The following is a 19,391-nucleotide window of genomic DNA, read 5'->3' on the forward strand; positions in this document are numbered from 1 at the left end:
GGTTACACTTGAACTTAAAAATTTTCTAAATTCAAGTAGAAGCCTGGAAGGAAAAAAAAGTAAAAGAAATATGCTCATACATGCACAAACCTTTTGTTTTTCTCCTTTAGCAAGTTTTAATCTTTGAGCGGTCCACCGAAATATGGGAGCCGGGTAATCATGTGGTGTGAGTGGGCCAGTAAACCACTGCAGGGTATCCTGAACATAATTCATTCTATGAGCCACTGTCCTGTTCAGAGTACAGCCCCCTGTTGTACCATAAGAGAAGTAGGTGAGACCACAGTCATCGTGGGCTGTTCGTTACTACTGAGAATATAGAACTGAGAATGGAACAGCGTTTTTATCATCTTGGGATCTCAGCATGGATGCACGAGTTGCCCTACGTGTACAGTCTCAAACCTGTGACGCTGACAGTGTTGTGACAGAATCTGCTGTACAAATGTTTTTAATGAGCTTTTGGCCTTTTTTTTTTTTTTTTTTAAATCATTAGCACTTAGAGGGCATAGCTGTGACCTTTGGGATGGTGAGGTACTCGAGGCTCAGGACACCAAGCATCAGCCTTTGGGAAACTGCTGTGGATTTGCACAAGCTGCCTGAGAGTGCAGACGAGGACTACTGACTCTGAGGAGGGAAAAGCACATTTCTAGGCTGTTTTGGCCTAATGACATAAAACATATCCCTTCATGCTGACTTTGGAATATGTTTGTGTTAAGTATGCTAATGCACTATGCTGTGTTCAAAGTGGAATACCCATCAGTGTGTGATATGGCAATGCTCAGTGTAGAAATAAAGACAGAGACGCTCTATTTCACATGAATCAGGATCCATTTAATAAAATCCAATCCAATGCATACATGCATTAGTTGACATCATGCTTTGTTTTTTTCTTACTTGAGCCATTTAAATTAATTGTTCAATAAATTACTTTGAAATAAATACAGAGCTTTATTATTATTGTTGTTGTTGTTATACACACAGCCATGACAGAGCAAAGAGGAGCCTGATGCATAGCATTCTGAAAGTGCAAAGAATCAGCCACAGATGTGCCACAGATACAGTATACAGATTAGTGGTGGAGGAAGGAAGAGTAGAGGCTCAGATACTGAGGTGCTCAGATCAGATTTAAAGACTGACCTCAAACTGGACAGTTACGACCACAACCACAGAGAGTAGAAACTGTGAGAAAATTCCCTAAAGGTCTTTGTTTGTTCCTGTAGTGTTTAACATGTACGTTAGAGGAATGAAAGGTGAAGCGGGCTGGCGGTGAGTCTGACCATGTTCTCGAATGTTCAGAGGCATGACAAAACAGGAAGTTACATCACTGGGCGACTGCTCTGCTCTTGCACATTATAAAGATAATCCCTCCTGGCAGTGCGTCCCTCCAGGCCCTGGTCGCCCTCGCTCTCCGCTCTAATCCAGGATCAGGGATTCACTGCCGGGGCTTGACGCTGCTCTAATCTTTGTGGTCCTCTCATCCACTAAAACATGTCGGAGCAGAGCAGGCCACCCTGCAATCCGCTCTCTTTTACAAAAGCTAGTTTTTCTCTAGGTTAGTGTTCTTGAGAAAATATCACATTTTTTTAAAGTCTACATATTAAAAGCCTGTACACACAAATAATAGAAAAATAAAAGACTGCATTCAGCTTGCCTCTGAGTAGATTAGCAAAGGAATTACTTCAGTCTAGTTTAATAGACAGTCATAGAAAATTATAAGTGAGCTGCACAGCGTAGCTGAATCCAACGTTTAGGGTGGTGGTATGATTCTCAGGACACCTGCAAGGCAATGAATGCTAAAATAGCCGGTCAGGTTTCACAAAGTTTTTGTCAACTACATCGAAAAAAATCTCCCAAATCCGGCAATCCTGACAACTTTGGCCTGAACAATCTTCTTGTTTCTCTCAAAGACTACCAATACTACTGGTTTCCATCCAGTTAAGGTGCTTCTGGAGAGACTGAAGCGGATTACAATACATGATTTGTTAACAGGAATGTGAAGTAGGCTGAGGTGGGAAAGCGATGGAATGAGAAGAAGGTGAAACCAAAAGGAATGAGCTGGGAGGGAGGGAGGGAGGGAGGGATTGACAAAGAGGGTATTATGTTGATAAAAGAAAAACTTTGGCCTTCCTGACGTCCAGTTAATAGTTACTAGAATGAGAAATGAGGTGATCCACTAGGATGGAGATTAGAGGAGACAGGAATGAGGGTGAGATCCTGCAGGTCTACTGGTTCTTCTTGTCTTCTGGGGGGGAGTAGGGAGGAGGCTTGTCCTGTAGAGAGAGAACAGTTATGGTTTGAGACAGAGAGTATGTCATAAAACGAAATAGTTCATCAAAAGTATTTACATCTATTGCGGCACAAAACTTTGAGACACTTCGCCCACATTAGTTCAGTGTGTTTTTGCACCAGAGGACGACACAATGGCAGCAAATAAATCCTGGGGGGGTCAGCCCCATATTTAAGAGGAGCCAGTCTGATATCAGTGCTAACTGGGTCTGAAGTGCCAATATGTTGTTTTTAAGGACTAAAGAAAAAGAGGGGCAGCTGCTGTGAGATGTAAACTATAAGGTGATCTGCCATTGGTTGTTGCTAAGCAGCTGTTACCATGTGTGACATTGCCCGTTGTGATTGCCGATCATTTTCTTGACAAACTGATGAAAATCCCTCATGTGGGAACATGATGAAAAAAGGCAGATAAACAAGTTCACTGTAGCAGAGTGCTGGGGGGCGGCTTACCTGTGGCAGGTACACGTGTGTAGGAGGCAGCGTGGCACAGCTGGCGCTCGCTGCTGCTTCAGCTGCTTTGGCCTCCGCTGGGAAAGACACAGGGAGGGTGGAGCGGCGGGTATTAATTAAACACGGTTTTATAATTAATCCTTCGGATAGATGAGATGACTGAAACTAATCAAGCCTGAGGTACAAAGCGTGGTGCGATGGGGGGGGGGGGTTGTCTACAAAATTAAGAGGTAATTATTCTGTGGCTTGACATAATAAAACTGTTAAAATGTCAGGGGAAGGGATTTTCTCCTGAAATGTAATAAATATGTAAAAAAAAAAAAAGTGTATGTGAAGCAGCCGACATGATGGATCTGTTAGTGGCTGAACTCAATGACGTGATATCGATAAGAACTTGACCACTCAACAGCTTTTTGTGGGGTTTCCAACCACATCTCACATCTTCATCACGGATGCTCAGAGTACATGAGTTTGCCCCACCCACTGATGAGGACCATGAGATGTGGCTGACAGCCCTTTTTCACCACAAGTGTCAAAGTTTCATGTTCTATAAATAACAATGTTTTTTCCAATACTGACATATACCAAGACATGCCCAACGTTTGCAAAAAAATTACATATAAAATCATCAAATTGATGTTCAGTGCTCCACTGACACACTCAACAGTAGACAAAACTCACACAAAGCCTTTAGTAATTACTTTTGCTAGTTTCTAAACGTTTTCTTGTCCACTGACAAGTAACTTATCAGTAACTTTGATGATAATCAATTCATTAAATTAAGTCCCTAGTTCCTGCTTCCACACAGCATGTCTCTTTTATGTGATTTATCTGATAGATGGTCATCCAAATTATCATTAGATTAATCAATAAACAGGATTTGCATCATGATCTGATACCACTAACAAAAACTAAGGTAATTCTGTGCCCAAGGTAAGTTACCCAAAGCACCTCAGAGCCATCACTTTCTTTACATTTCCATTTTTATTTACTCCTGGAGTGAACTAGAGCAATCACCACTTCGTTAGAAATCAGTCAGAGCCTCTTTGGCAGAATGGCTGACCTGCTGCTGAGGAGGGGAGGTCTGGGTCATGAGGGGGCTGCTGGCCCAGAGGAGCAGAATAAGGAGGCGGGGGTACGTAAGACGCAGAGGCATCAAACGCTGGAGGGTTGGGGTAGAATCCGCCTGGATAGCAGGAGCACAGAGTTGCAATTAGACCAGCTGCAACAAACACTTCCACAGGGCTTGAGGAAAACTGGTATCTGAAAATCGAGGTGATAATGATAACGATGAGAAGTATTACAGCCCCTACCTGGTGGAGGAGGGTTGGGGTAGGAGTAGCCGGGTGGAGGACCGGCAGGGTACATCCCGTTAGCCGGGGGAGGAGGGTAAGCGTAGGCCCCGTTGGCCATGTAGGGGCATCCACCAAACCCAGGAGTCACTGGCTGACCTCTTGACGCTGAGGAAACATAAAATTGAGGGCAATCAGCCAAAGCGGCAGCACTACAACAAGAATATTGTTAGTGTTGCTTTGTGACCGTACCCTGTGCTGCCACCTGCAGCATGTACTGGCCAAACTCTATAGCTCCTCCAGCAGCAAACACAAACTTGAACGTAGCAGTGCCCTCCCAGCCACCTGTAAGAGAGAATCCATGTGGTTACTGTGCGCTGAACCAGCTGATGCACAGAGGTACAACCACAGCACCAGCACACACATGTACACCTACCCCCAGGCTCTGCATTGACGGTGCCCTTGATGTAATTGGCTCCCAATACAGGTTGTTTGACCTCACAGCCCTTCATTAGGTAGAAGGGCATCATGAAGGATTGCAGTGCATCCCGCCCTTTAGCCACAAAGATCACCTGGAAGAAAACAACAGCAACTAACATCATCGCAGGAACTCATAACAACTTCAGTGTGTCCCTGCTCCCTTATAGGGCTGGGCAGAGCTAAACCTGCAGGAGTGCTGCAGGTTGTTGTATACTCGCTGCCAATGGTGACAGCATTAAGTCAGCATGAGGCAGTGGCTGAATAACAAATAAAACATCCGAGTCTCGTCTCTCACCCTGTATGGAGTTAGGTAGACGCTGCCCTTCTTGCCCTTTCTGAAGGCTTCAGGCAGACTGTCCGCATCACAGAAAAGCAGCTCCACGTTATCATAGTTCATCAGCAAACTGGTGACCGAAATAGACGCAAGAACACAGTCACTTGATCACAGGACGCAACCATTTTGATGATCAAAAGAGACATTTTCATTACATCACATTTTCAGTGTACAAAAATTAAAAACCTACATTATTTAAATGGGGTTTTGTATACGACTCAAACCCTACTTTCATGAGCTCTGACTTAGCAGCTTAAAAATGAAATCATTGGGTTATTGTGCAACAGTCCAGTTACTTAACATGGCTCATCAGTTGCTTTCAGTAAATAGTACTGTAGTAAAAGGATTAGGCTTACATGCCATGTAGTGCCAAGGCTTACAACTGGTTCTGGGTGAGCTGTAATGGGTTTATCATTACGCCCCAATATGTTCTAGAGAAATCTGCCGCTAATGTCGATTCGTGTAAACTGCAGTGTCTTGGTCTGGATGTGACCAAACAAAAGAAGCCTTTTTAATAAAGCAGACCAAGGTGCAGATGGAGAAGCAGTGCAGCAGCAGCACCATACTGTAATAATGTTTAAGTTAAGTGAAGCTACAGTGTGATTAAATAACGTTTTAAGCACCGTACGTCTGTTTGAATATAACGTTTGAAACAAGGAAACAGTCACTTGTGCAGCCTGCTATTGCTGACTGCTGTGGTGATATAACAGGTTGAAGGCCATGCTTGGGCTACGAGACCGAATATTCTTTTAAGAAACATGGCGACTTAACAATTAACGCAGCCTTGCTTGGAATGTGGCATTTATGTGCATAATTGGTGTCGTTTTGCACCAATTAGGAAGCACTCTTCAATTCGGCTTTCATGTGATATACCATAAAGCACGTCGTTGAAGTAAAATGGATGATAATGTTTCACCGAGCTAGCTACCGCCAGCACAACATACATTTGTTGATACATCCAGGTTATAGGAAAAATATGCTAACACATGCTAAAAGTTAAAATGAAACAGTTGAATTCAATTAACTCGGCTTTGTGTATTAGTTAGAAATGAGGAATGTGTGGCTGCTCTTAGTGTGGAAGGTATTTTCTCCAATTAGCAGAGTCTTTATTTTATCTATATTTTAAAAAGATTTTGGCGTGACGTCCTACACGTCCTATAACTTGTTAACGGTAACTGCTAGCTAGCCGATGCAGCCGCCGCCGTTACCTTTCACTGTTGTTGATGATGACTCCGCCGGACTCCGAGTGGTTCTGGTTCAGAGTCATGTCGACGGGCCTCCGGACTCTCCGACAGCAAGAAGACTGAATGCTGTGTTCCTCTAACAGAAGACGTGTCTGCAGGCCTGTCTGCAGCCTCGGTGGCCTTCCCCTGAGCGCTGATAACGGTTGTTGTGATGATAATGCTGCTCGGTTGGCCGCTGTTGCACCTGCACTTCCGCCTTACGCGAGAAACGCCCACTGTGTGACGTCACTCGCCCGTAAAACGTGATAGACGGGGGAAAAAGCAGATTTAAATGATTTATATTAAAGATTTTAACAGATATTAACAGGTCAGTGCAAGATGCCCTCATTTATGAGTGAAGGTGGACAAATGATGTATAAGCTAAGTAATAAAGAAATAAGTTTCTAGAGGGTTCTGTACTACACTATGAAATTCAACATTCAGAAAAAGTTTGGCAGGACATTTAATATTCTTAGTTTTTACATTGATGAGAAAAGTAAACTATCTCCTATGGTAGTTTGTAGTAGCAGTTATAGTAGTTTGCTATAATAATTTGCACTGATGCTTATATTTTACAGATGGACAAAGATTTTGTTGTCTTTGCACAGTCGTTACTACTTACTTTGTATATATGTGGCATATTTAATTTGTATCTAGAGCATGTTGAGTGTTCAACATGAAAAACAAGAGACAAATTGTCCAATATTATCTCACATGATGTGTAAAGATGTCTAACTTAAATAAAAATAAATAAATATTACACAGAATGTATCCTGGTAATCTGTATGTGCATCTATCTATGTACAATTGTATGTAGTGAACATTTCTATACTTAATGCGTGTTAGAATGCATCTATTTTTACTTAGATTGATATAATATAGTATAATATTACATAGTAGATTCCTGCTGCGGGGTGACATCTCTTTATTGGCGGGGTGAATCCCATCCATTCAAGGGGCAGAAAATCTGCTCCAGGTGAGTCTTAGGCATGACAACATGACAATATTATGCCAAACAGAGGTCCTAAGAGGGTCATCACAGTTAATATTCAATGTGTGATTTGTTGTGCACAGGTAGTGTAAGGCCTGTGCCTCTTACAGTAAGGAGCAGCAATTCTCAGAATCAGTCAAGGAGGGTAGAGCGGTCAGGTTGCAAAAGTACCCACATGCTTGTGAAAGATGCAACAAGATGCAAATTCACAACGTGGGTTGGCAAACAATAGTGGAAGCCTTTATTTGTCTGGGTCTGTCTTTGTCTTCCTCTGACACACACACACACACACACACACACACAGTGGATCAGACAGTGGATCAGAGTGGCATTGACTTTTGTGTGCCAAAAATACAGTAGGTTGTGTAACTGTGATATTTAGTTCAAATCACTGGGTCACACACACAGGAAGTGATGTAATTAGTGCCAAAGTGTACAGATCACATGCAGAGGAGGCCATCAGGAAATGACATCATACCTACATACACACATACATTCTATTCTTCCACCATATATAGCTAAAAAATGAGACATTTACAGTATGTGTCCACTGTCTATATTATTTCCCATTAAAACTAAGCTCACTATGTTTGCAGACAATTTTGAATTTTGAATTCCTGAATCGTTGGGTCTCTCTCTAATTAAAGAGTTTGGTCTAGACCTGCTCTTTATGTAAAGCGTCTTGAGATAACGCTGTTGTGAACTGGCACTATATAAATAAAGATTGATTGATTGATTGATTGATTGATTGGTTGATTGATTGACATGTAGGCTGGCTTCTTTATAGCAGAACTAACAGAACTCAGAGTATTAAAAAATATATATGCACATTTGTATTTAAACCATTTTTTATGCATTTAACGGAAAGTGAAATAATTTGTTAAATACTAAACTATTGTATAATGTGGGTCAAATATCGCTGTGTGTGGCTCAACACTTTCAACATTCTTGTGCTTGTTATACAGTATATAACATTTTGTGTTTTTCTTTTATAAGCACAATGGCACATTCATGGAGAAGATGAGGTTTGTCTGTACAGATGTAGATGTAGATGTAGATGTAGGTGTAGATATAGAAAAAGGCGTGGACATAGAAATACTGCAGGTAAAGATGTAGATGTAGACGCATGTAAATACACAGTGAAGGAGGCAAATATTAGCTCTCAGTGCGGGGACTGTGATAATAGTATAATGGATTCAATAAATGTTTGAATAGGACTCATGAATAAGCCAGGCAGGACTTACACAAACATTAACCACATGCGGCCTGCAGTGGACTGTCTCATGTTTCATTACCTCATCCAGCTGCAGTTTAAGCTGCGTCTAAGATTTACACCATGGATTTAGATTTATCGTAGAATATCTGTGGTTATAACGCTAAAAGTAAAAGAACAACAGAAGGCCTGAGCAACAGCTTGGTGCACAAAACCCAAGGTTGGTGCTTTGGCTCTCAGTGAACGTGCGTATGCGTGCGTTCAGGAAAGAGTTCTCATATGTTTGCATCCAGAAATGAAGTAGGGCACCAAATGAAAAAAAGTCTTAAGTCACAGTTATTGATGTTACCACCTTTTACAGGAAGTGATGACTTCCGGCTGCTACGTGACAGTTCATCGACACACACTGCGCACACAGCTTCCCTATACCATAGGCACAGAGCAGAGCAGCCACCAGGCAGGAGTCTGGTTGTCAAACATCACAACATCACTATGTCAAGTCAGAGTGAGCCCACCGGCGCAGGAGACAATCTACTGCAAACACCTGAACAGGTATGGGCTACAGTGCACCTGAGTCTAAAGTAAACTAAATATTTGTTTCATTTGGGCTCTCTGCTGCTAACCTCCTGGTTTATATGGCACTATGGTGATGGCCTGACTCATGATGCTGTCAAACATATTACAATGTGATCAATTTTTGCTCTGAGGGCGTTTTGTGTTTATCTAGGTCTTGTTTTTTTTCTCAAATATTCAGGCTTTTAGCCGTTAAAGTTGCTTATATGTTCTTTGTAAAAATCCCCTTACATACAATTGTGGGATGAGCTACATCAGTGTTCAATTGTGCACCCAAACACTGAGCTGTGCTTTCCATGCAGCTATTTCAAGACGGTGTGACCGTGAGTCATAATTGCCTTGAATGTATTTTTGGATGGGATGATGCAGAATGAAGTGTGTGTGTCATGGAAGACGGCCTGTTTCTGCATATGTCGCATTTGTTGGCAGTCAACACATTAGTGAGGTCGACTGAGCCATGTTTTCATCGCCATCATCAGTATCACTGCAGAGTTCCCCAACATCACCACTATATGCAAACACGCAGGAAATAGTGTATGTGTGTGAGGCACAGGTGTATTTGCGTACTTATTTCTAGAATACTTGTTCTAGTCACTCTCAGGCAAATTTCCTCAGTGTGAATACTGAGTGTGTTGCTGCCTCAAAGTGGCTTTCATTATCAGCAGTAGAGGAAGTCTCTTACCGAGGCAGGCCATATCAGCAATCAAAAACAGGAGTGTTTCTCTCTGTCTTCGCCTGTCGATGCTATTTTTTTTGCACATTCATGATGAGATGAGGTGACCTTAAAATAACTGTTTGTCTCAGTTTGATTTGACTGAGTACGTTGGCACCCGGGATTTAAACTTAATCACCTTTATGTTTTCTTTTATAGGAGCCTGGCTTTACAAGACTCAGACAGGTAAAACACATTGGCTGTTTCACACAGTCTTGCAATTCAGAGTATAATTTCTTCTGCATTTCTAATAGAAGAATAGTCTTAATGCAAACCACTCTGTTTGTTAATGCTCAGCAACGAGACTGAGTGTGTGCAGCTACACCAGCAGCTCTGTGAGGCTGTGTAAAAACAGATGTAATGTTAACCATGTTCGCCATCTTAGTTTAGCATTCAGACATCTGTTAATTAGCGCTAAACACAATGAACAGCTGAGGCTGATGGGAATGTTGAAAGTTTTTTTAGGAACTAAATTCAATAGATGCTGGATTTACTGGATGAATTAAAGCTTTGACCTATGGGTGGTGCCAGGGGAAACGGCAGTGAGGCTCATCTTCTGGGGACCATGAATGTATTTAGAGCAGTTCATGGCAATTCATCCAGTAGTTGTTGAGATACTTCAATTTGGATCAAAGTGGTGGAGCAATCAACAGGCAGATAACTGCTAGCATTGGTAAAAAGAGAAATCAACAGTATCAACAGACTTGACACTGATTTTTTACTTGTGTTTCTCGTAAATCCCCAAACTTTACGAAATTGCAATAATAATTGCTGTATTTGTATTGAATGGGTTACAACAGTTGAAGTTTTGTCACGGCTGGCTTGCCTTTTTCTGCCTTCCCCTTGTCTAGTTTTCCCCCGTCCATGTACGTAAACTGGGGTTGACAAGGAAAAATCGAGAAAGGAGGGTAAGCGACACTCCATGCCCTTCAAACGCCTTGTGTTTCACCTCACAATATTCTAATTTACCTTGTGCATCTGACAGAGTCACGGTGGAAATGCATTGCTTCTTCTTCTCCTCTAGAATTTCAAGGAAGATGAGAACCCAGAAGAGAAAGCACGAAAACACAAGGAGCTGGAGGTATTGCCATGCATGTGCTGTGCTTCACATTGCAAAATCTTTTTTTTGTTTTTTCCAAGCTGAGTTCTCACTCTCTTTCTGTTCACAGCTAAAGCCTCTGTATAAGGAGCTGCTGTACACCATTGCTCATAAGATGGGTCACCCGTCAGACACTGAGGTCTTCACAGACAGCCAGCTTCACCAGTACATCAAGGAGGTAAACGCCTCGGCCTCACACGGAACACAACCCGTAACTCCGCTAACGTGGTGGGGCATGACCGACTGCAGAGATTGTTTTCTCTCACTCTATCTGTCCTATCTGCCAGGCTTTCACTATGACAGAGTCAGAGCACAGCGGTCTAATGGAGAAAGTACAGCGCACAGAGGTGAGAAAAGGAAGTCAGCATGTTTTTTCCAACAAAGGCGTCCTTAGAGACCCCTAATATCTATTAATAGAACTCATACCGAGCATCTTAACTTTCCACTTAGTTTAGCAGTGGCAGATATTATGTCATTCACATGTTAGAGGCAGCAGTAAGTATCTAAATGACTGTGTGACCTTTACAGCCCCCAGTATACTGCCTGATGGTCACTGTAAAGGAAGCAAAGGGGATCCTGGGAAAAGACATCACTGGTGAGTTCTTGCTTCACCTCAGCAGACCGTATCGCTTAACAGCAATGATGTGATGACTGGGATTTTAATACACCCGTTTCGCCTTAGCATTCGGTATGCGTATTCATGGTCGCCTAAGGATGAACCCTAATGACTTTGATGATGCCCTGACTTGGTGGCACTGATCTGGTGCCACCAGCAGCTCAGACGTTTCACTTCACCAAAATTATCTCAACATCTGCTCAATGGATCAACACAGAATCTGGTGCAGACTTTCATGGTTCCCTGATGATGTTTCCTGATGACTTCTGCTGCCATCATGGTCATCTAGCACCATCAGCAGATTTACGTTTTTAGCACAGAGTGAGATGACTCAGTAACTACTGGAAGGATTAACACTGAGACATTCATGCTCCCCTCAGGATGAATTGATTGATGTTTGTCCTAGCTCCATTATTAGACCATATCTCCAAATTGTCCAAACAAATGACATTCCCATCTTTGATTTTTGTTGTGCTTACCGGTGCATCAGTCTTAGAAAGGCACAGATTACTTTTTGGGAAAGGTTGTCCTAAAAGGACAGGTACTAAATGTTATTTTACTCTTGAAACAATGAAATAATGAAATGCTACACGTCATTTGAGTCGACACTGCAGATCTCTTGTGTGTTTTGCACAGGTTTGAGTGACCCATACTGTATTCTGACCATACTGGAGGATGAGGAGGAGAGTCGAACACGCCGGTCCAGAGCCAAACCTTCTAAATCTGTGGTGAAGGACGCTGTTGCAGATGACAAAATCTACGAGACAGACATAAAGAAGCAGACTCTGAACCCCATCTGGAATCAAACCTTCATTCTGTGAGTATAAACTTGTGTATTTATATCAGGGAAAACCAGCTTGATGTATGTTTCACTTTTAATTTTTTTCTTTTTGTGCTTCAGGGAGTTGGAGGACGTCGCCGGCGCCAGCTTCCACCTGGAGATGTGGTGAGGAGAACGTCTGGAGTATTCTTCCTTAAAGTCTTCCACAGTCATTACCATAACACCTTAACATTTCTGTTCCAGGGATAAGGACGAAGAGGTTTCACTCACACAGAAACTAGAGGAGATCAAGACCAACTTTAATAGTTTAAAGAGGTAAAACACTCTCTCTGTAACTTATACACAAACAGCTGACCGAGCAAAGCAGGTCAACCTTTCTGCTTGTTCCTGTTCAGGATGATCAAGGAGGCCAAAAAGGAAAAAGGCACAGACGACTTTTTGGGAAAGATTGTCCTAAAACTACAGGTAATAAATGTCAATGCTCGTACTCTTTTATATGCTTTTTTTCCTCCCTCATCACTGTCTTTGCAGTCTAATACCCATTTGTATTGACTCCCTTAAGGACCTCCACTGCACTGAGGACAACTGGCACAATCTGGAGCCCAGAACAGAGACATATCCGGATCGCGGCCAGTGCCACCTGAATCTCAAGTTTATCCATAAAGCGGTAAAAAGACACTTTCCCATTCCAATATATATACATCATATATGATTGTATCCATGTGCTTCAGTTTTTGAAGCACCTTAACCCTCCTGTTGTCCTAAGGGTCAAAAATGACCCTCCACCATGTGGCAGCAGAGAAAACCCCCTAAACGCTCTGAGATGACTTGTGTTGTGAGCAGCGCCATACAAATAAAATTGAATTGAATTGACTTGAATTGATGAATAACAGGTTGTTTCATCATGCAAACTAGATTTGGGATTTAAAATTCAATTAAGCGGCTTTATTTTAGGGGTTTAGTGAAGGGGGTCATTTTTGACCCTTAGGGCAAGGAGGAATATACAGAATGTTAAGACATCACAAGGGTTAAGACTGGGTCTGTGTTTTGTGACTGACAGAGAGACATGACGCTGAGTGCCGGCCGTAATGCTTACATCAACTACTCTGGGATTCTGCAGCAGTTTGTTCAGGCCTACATCTCCAAGCAGCAGGTGAAAGGCGAGCACACTCCAGGATCTTTTTTTGAAATCCCACTTATTAACTTCTAACTAACTAACTTTCTGTCTCCTTAACCGTCGTCTCGTTCATTTGTTTGTCCCCCAGAGTTCTGCTCCGTGGAAAGGAGCGCTGTGTGGCGAGGCTCAGACGCTGCTGGAGCTCTACGCTACGCAGAATGACCTCTCACCTTTTCTACAGGACCTGGCGTAAGCGTCATGTGAAAGACTAGCAGATATATTATTACTTATATTATGGCAAATAATTCAGAGCACACCAGTGTTTGGACAGGGACAGAGGAGCAGTTCTGAGGCCCTGCGCAAGCAACTGGTGCAGCACATTCAAAAACCATAAATCTATGACACATATAATGCATTTCAAATAAGCTTTATAGTGCATTTCACATTGTTGTCTGGATAAATTATGTTTCTGAGTGTGTTCAGTGTTGTAATTCATCAGCTTTCAGTAGGCTTGCATGAGGTGACATGAACATACTAAATGAATGAATGAATGATGATCCACGCAATATTATATTCAAACAAACGGCCGAACTGTACATCAACATATTCAAAACAAAGAAAAAAGTGTTGTTTCACATATCCATGCCAAAATGATTCAGAAACATTTATATTAACAGCACGATAGGTGTTTCAAACATATCGTCCAGCTCTGTGGGCACATGCCCTGTTGTCTTTCTGTTGCACTTGTCCGTAAGCGTGTGGATGTGTGTGTATATCTGACAGGAAGTGGGTGGCTTACAGCAAGCTGTACCAGAGTTTGGAGGTGGACTCGTCTGTGCTGTTCCAGCAGATTACCAGCATAGAGTACCACTGGCATCAGCAGGAGCTGCCATACCAGCAGGTATATAAAAGTGCTCAGATATTGTACTTCAGCACGAAACTGAAGTACTTATACTTAACTGAGTGCTGCACTTCCATTTTATCCTGCTTTATACTTCTACTCCATTATATTTCAGAGGCAAATATCATGACTCGTTACTTTGCAAATGTAGATTTTACAAGCAAAAGGCTCATAAAATATGATCCATTGTTATAAACACTAATATAAATTAGTTGAATTAATTCTAACTTGACCAGCTATAACATGAAAATGATGCTTACATGACCCATTAAGTATAAGGTGGCTATATATATATATATATATGTGTGTGTGTGTGTGTACTGTTGTATTTTTAAACAATAATGGTCCAAATAGTCTGAATATTCCTTCCATTTATGTCCATTGCCTGTTGCGACCATATCATGAACTTACCAATTTTACCCTCAGTTAAAGAGATGATTAAAAGAAACCAGGAGTTCACAGTGTTGCACTGTGTTGAGAAAGGTGTTGCACTGTGTTAAACAGAAACAGGAACTTGGGGACTCTCTTCATGACTTCCTGCAGTATGGACTGTGTCTGGTGGCCAAATACAGAGACATCTTCCCCCCGACTCCCAGAGCCACCCCGAAACTACACACCCTGCTCAGGTACACACAAGGCCGTGTGTTTTTCCACACACTTGTTGTAATTAAATACAAAGTTTAAGCAGTGCATGAGTGTGTCTTTTCTGTCAGGATATTGGTCCAGATCTGTAAGACTCAAGCGTTTCAGAAACTGAACCCAGCACAGTTTGAGTTACATGATGAGGTCAGCGACGCCATTAAGGTCAGTAATCATGCTAATGAGATTGTTATTAACAGTCTGCGTGTGTGTTTAAGTCTTTAATGACATATAACGTGACTTTTATGTCAGAGAGGTACACAGGAGTGGTTCACCATCAAGAAGGGATTGCATCAGCCAATGACCAAGGTAAAGACAAGCGTCACATTGTCTCTGGAATTGAAACTGATATGGTTTCTCCATTTTCTTTCATATCACTAAATTCATGTTTTTCTTGCACCACGCTGACATGCAGGACCTGTCTGAGATTGTGAGCGCCCTCTCGAGTTTGATCGGGGAGGTGCAGGAGGACATAAAACACAACAAGGATGTCTGGAATAGAGTATTTGTCAGGTAAGGTGGGACCACTAGTACCAGCTCTGGCTTCTCTCCTTTAATAGACAGGCTTTTTGACTCGGTGTAACAAACAAACACTGATTATGGCTGTTTTCCTTGTGTTTTTCTTCTCATGATTGTAGCGCCGTGCAAGTGGATGTGTTCACTGTTGTCTATAAGAGGTTTGACTCCCTGGTAGGTAACAGTTTGAGTTTGAGTTGAGTTGAGATCATTTTTTTGCACCACGTAAAAGAAGATGGACACATTATGAAATCCACACGAGAGAAAAAAGTACAGAAAACCGAAAACACACAGCTCAGATTCATACACACGACACCAGAGGTTACAACAGGTGTTGTATGTAGTTCACGTCAGGTTCCCAGATTTGACAGAATTGGTCTTTTTGATGACTCAGTATCATCTCACCCCACTTTCTCTCCTCTTCCCTCCATAGCTTGTGAACGAGGTGAGGGAAACCTTATCCCTGATTGAGGGTCAGATGGAGCAGCCTCTAGCCAAGAGCCTGTTCCCTGTCTACCTGAGCCTGCAGGCCATCCACAAAGACAAGGCCTTCTTACAGAGGAGGTCAGTCATCACACACACACACACCAGACTGTACAGCAGTTATTCCCAATCCTGTTTATCTGACAGCTGTTTCCTCCACCTCCCTTTATTATAAGTAATTATAAATTATAAGAGTTTTTGATTTTGTTTCAGGGGATTTCTTGAGCTGACAAACTTTCAGGAGGGCTTCAGAGAGGCACTGCCCTACTGGCTGAACCAGGCGTTCAGCACAACTCAGGACAGGGTGGAGAGGGCCGTGCAGGTGGACCAGGTGACGCTCGTGTTTTGATGTTTTGCTGTTATGATAAACGTGGTTTATTACTTTTGTTTCAAACGTATTATTTCCATGAAACTCTCCTCACCAGCTCCAGCCCCTGCAGTCTGGCGCCGTGCCCATAAAACACAGCTCCTCAGCAGTGGACCTGGTGGCATGTATCCAGCCTATCTGCCAGCTGTGGGAGCAGCTGTCCTGGCCCGACCCCGAGGAGGCCTTCATGCTCATGGTCAAACTCACTGAGGTGCAGTTTCCTCGCGTTGATAACATGGTCCTGATCGACAGTTTCACTGCTCAGATTATCTGAATGTGGTCGATCTTTGCTTTCTGTGTCTTCAGGATGTGTGTAAGATTGTGGTGAACTACTGTCACACCCTGAAGGAGAGGGTCAGGGTGCTGTCTGAGAACTCCGACCACGGCAGCGCCATCAACATGGTAAGGACAGACGGACTGTGTGCTGGAAATAATTCTCATGCTATTTACGCACATCTCAAACCGCTCTCCTCTCCCTGCAGCTGTGTGTGGTGGTGAACGACTTGGAGCACTTACGGTCGGTGCTGACACGACTTCCCACGCAGCTGAACTGGGCCGGGCTTCGGGACCGGACCCAAAACGTCATAGGGGAAAGCCAGTTCCACAACACTCTGCCCTTGCAGCTCCAGCAAGCCCAGGGCATCCTCGGCCGAGAGATCCGCTCCGCTCTGGACACTCTCGGGAAAAAGGTGTGACACTAAACACGTAACATTTAATCGCCAGAACGTCATTGAAAAAGAAAAGCCTTCAACGTGACCTCTGCCCTGTCTCTTCAGTTAAACACAGACATTGAGACTCATGTCAGAAACATGTCGACCAGGCGGAGGATTCCCTCCAAGTCCACAGAGGATGTAGGTGAAAATCACTGCCAGTCAAAACACAAATGCAGATGCCTTTTACAAGCGTGCTTGATATTCAGCTTCTCCTCCGTTTTAGGCCGCAGCCCCACTGATGCGCTACCTGGAGCAGGAGCTGCACTACATGAACGAAAACCTGGTTCAAGAGAACTTCAACAGGTTCCACGTGTTACTCATTTTCATCCATTTAATCCATTTCCTCACTCGGCATCCCCTCGTGACATCGTGCCCCTGTTTTCCCTCTCATGTCCAGTCTCCTGACTCCTCTGTGGAACAACTCAGTGAGGATCCTCCACCAGGTGGCTACTCAGCATCCACAGCAAGAGGGGCTCATGGTGTTCTGCCAGAGACTGCTGTATACACTGCAGGTCGGTCCTCAGCTACCTAGGGTATAAGAAAGCTTTTGTAGTGAAGCAGCGAGTGAAATGTGCTCAAGAGACTTTTAGCTTAGCATAAAGACTGGAAGCCTTACTGGAAGCCTTACACGGCCTTATGGGACTTTTTATTTCCTTTATTTCAGTGCCTGGAGCAGTGCTTCCACGCTGAGGGGAACGGGCTGCCTCTGAATACACTCCACTCTAATGATTACAAGGTGAATAAGTGAAGCCAACAGAAGACTGAAATAACAAAGTGGAAATACTCGTCTTTCATTGTTCTCTCCCGTGTGTCCAGGCTCTCAAAGCTCACCTGACTCACAACTCTCTGAGCTGCAGGCAGCTGGTAGAGAAGTTCCTCGAAAGGAAAATATGGGAGCAGGTGAGACAGGTGAAGGAACACACTCTCAGACTACAGCAAACACAGGCCAACCGTTCACACCTCCTTTGGTTTCTCCTGTTTGCCCAACAGAATGTGTACAGTGGAGAGAAATACGGTGCAGTCACCCTCCTCACGTCCTACAGGAGATCGGACCAAAGACTCAGAGTTGAGGTGCTGAATGCAGTCAACCTCCTTCCGATGGACTCTAATGGTAACACTAACTACGCTAATGGTCACAGCACAGATGCTTTACAGAAAAGGTGCATTGCTTTGACACGTTGATGCTTCTGCCAGGTTTTAGCGATCCCTTCGTGCAGCTGTGTTTGGAGCCTAACCACATTTTTCCTGAGGTGGAGCCTCGCTGCACTCAGATCAAAAGCTGCGATCTCAACCCCCTTTTTGATGAGGCTTTTGAATTGTAAGTCGTTGATCTTATATTAATAAATATTCTGTGTCCCTCTCTCACAAGTGAACCTGCACAGTTGTTCGCTTTCAGGATGTTTCTGACCTCCTTCACTTCCTCTGCTCTCTGATCACAGTCTGGTATCCCTGGATCAGTGCCAGGCTCTGGGGGCCTGCCTGGTGGTGACGGTTCTGGACCATGACACCTTGAGGACTGATGACTTTGAAGGCGAGGCCTTCCTGGCCCTCAAGGCCATACCAGGAGTAGGTGGGGGAAGGGAAGTAGACGGACTCAGCAAACTGCCAGACGCCATCCCTGCACAGATCCGACTGCCTCTGATGCACCCGAAGCCCAATGGTACGATGGGTCAGGGGGTTCAGACCTCTCTTTTTAACCAGGGCATGACTGGACTAACCTGTTATGGGGCCCTGAGAAAAAACAAGAGATGCTGGGCCCCTGTTACATCCTCTTTATCCCACTTGAAAGGTCCAGTGTGAGTTCATGGGTCTATCAACAGAAATGGAATATAGTATTCATAGCCATGTGCCAGTCGAATACAATCACCTAAAACTAAGGATTGTGAATGAGCCCTTTATAACTTCCTACAGTGCAAGCCTACCATGCTGCCCCTACATATTTGTACAGTAGCCCAGAATGGACAAACAAGGGCTTTTTGAATTCTTACATTCCAGTGGCAGCTGAACTTTTGTGGTGTAATTACACCGGTTTTAAGGCAAAGACAGATAAAGGAATACCACTTTGTGTTGTGGCAAGTGGAGGATCATACTTATTGCTTAAAATAAGAAAAAGAAAGGCAGCGTGACTCCTTGTTGTCTACCATAGCTTCTCTGCACGCTTGGAAAGGGAGGGGGGAGGCGAGGGATATTCAGTTGATTGTGATCTGCAACCTCATCACCAGATGCCACTTGATTCTACACACTCTACTTACACTTTTTTTTTTTTACAGGTCTCTCATGAAACCAGACAACTGGCATTATTCTATTAGTAATTTGTACCTGGCAAGTTCTGTTTTCATTCATTTGGTATTTGATGGAGAATTTGAGCCCAATTTTTGTTCCTGTCTTGTTTTTGTGTACTTTCTCCAGAGGACAGCATTCTGAGGTTACTGGAGTCCAGGAAAGGAGAGCGAGAGGCTCAGGCCTTCGTGAAGAAGCGAAGACAGAGAGAGAAACAGTCCCAGGAAGGGGTTCAGCCGTAACAGACACACACGCAATTTCTTCCTCCAAAAATATACAATTTGCTTTAATGATCTGTACCAAAACAAGAAAAATCCACTCAGAAAGA

At 43.3% G+C, this 19,391-nt stretch overlaps 2 protein-coding genes across 2 annotated transcripts; one reads left to right on the forward strand and one right to left on the reverse strand.

Moving 5' to 3' along the window:
- Positions 1-802: 802 nt before the first annotated feature.
- Positions 803-6,259, reverse strand: wbp2 (WW domain binding protein 2). Its single transcript, XM_070852327.1, has 8 exons — positions 6,048-6,259; positions 4,801-4,909; positions 4,462-4,597; positions 4,278-4,370; positions 4,047-4,193; positions 3,797-3,919; positions 2,734-2,810; positions 803-2,267 (listed from the first exon to the last, which is right to left on the reverse strand). The coding sequence occupies exons 1-8, from the start codon at positions 6,104-6,106 to the stop codon at positions 2,220-2,222; spliced, it is 792 nt and encodes a 263-aa protein (XP_070708428.1). The 5' UTR covers positions 6,107-6,259; the 3' UTR covers positions 803-2,219.
- Positions 6,260-8,718: 2,459 nt separating this feature from the next.
- unc13d (unc-13 homolog D (C. elegans)) lies at positions 8,719-19,347 on the forward strand. The gene is made up of 34 exons (XM_070851400.1): positions 8,719-8,818; positions 9,711-9,737; positions 10,403-10,459; positions 10,576-10,632; positions 10,721-10,828; positions 10,938-10,997; positions 11,179-11,245; positions 11,903-12,083; positions 12,168-12,212; positions 12,291-12,362; positions 12,443-12,512; positions 12,610-12,714; positions 13,108-13,200; positions 13,313-13,413; positions 13,948-14,065; positions 14,570-14,691; positions 14,779-14,869; positions 14,957-15,013; positions 15,120-15,217; positions 15,343-15,394; positions 15,654-15,784; positions 15,917-16,034; positions 16,129-16,281; positions 16,377-16,472; positions 16,553-16,759; positions 16,847-16,921; positions 17,007-17,086; positions 17,181-17,295; positions 17,448-17,519; positions 17,600-17,683; positions 17,774-17,894; positions 17,978-18,101; positions 18,223-18,443; positions 19,193-19,347. Exons 1-34 carry the CDS (start codon positions 8,759-8,761, stop codon positions 19,303-19,305), a joined length of 3,351 nt encoding a protein of 1,116 aa, XP_070707501.1. The 5' UTR covers positions 8,719-8,758; the 3' UTR covers positions 19,306-19,347.
- The last annotated feature ends 44 nt before the right edge of the window (positions 19,348-19,391 follow it).

This window comes from Pempheris klunzingeri, chromosome 20, assembly GCF_042242105.1.
Source record: "Pempheris klunzingeri isolate RE-2024b chromosome 20, fPemKlu1.hap1, whole genome shotgun sequence".
NCBI lineage: Eukaryota > Metazoa > Chordata > Actinopteri > Acropomatiformes > Pempheridae > Pempheris > Pempheris klunzingeri.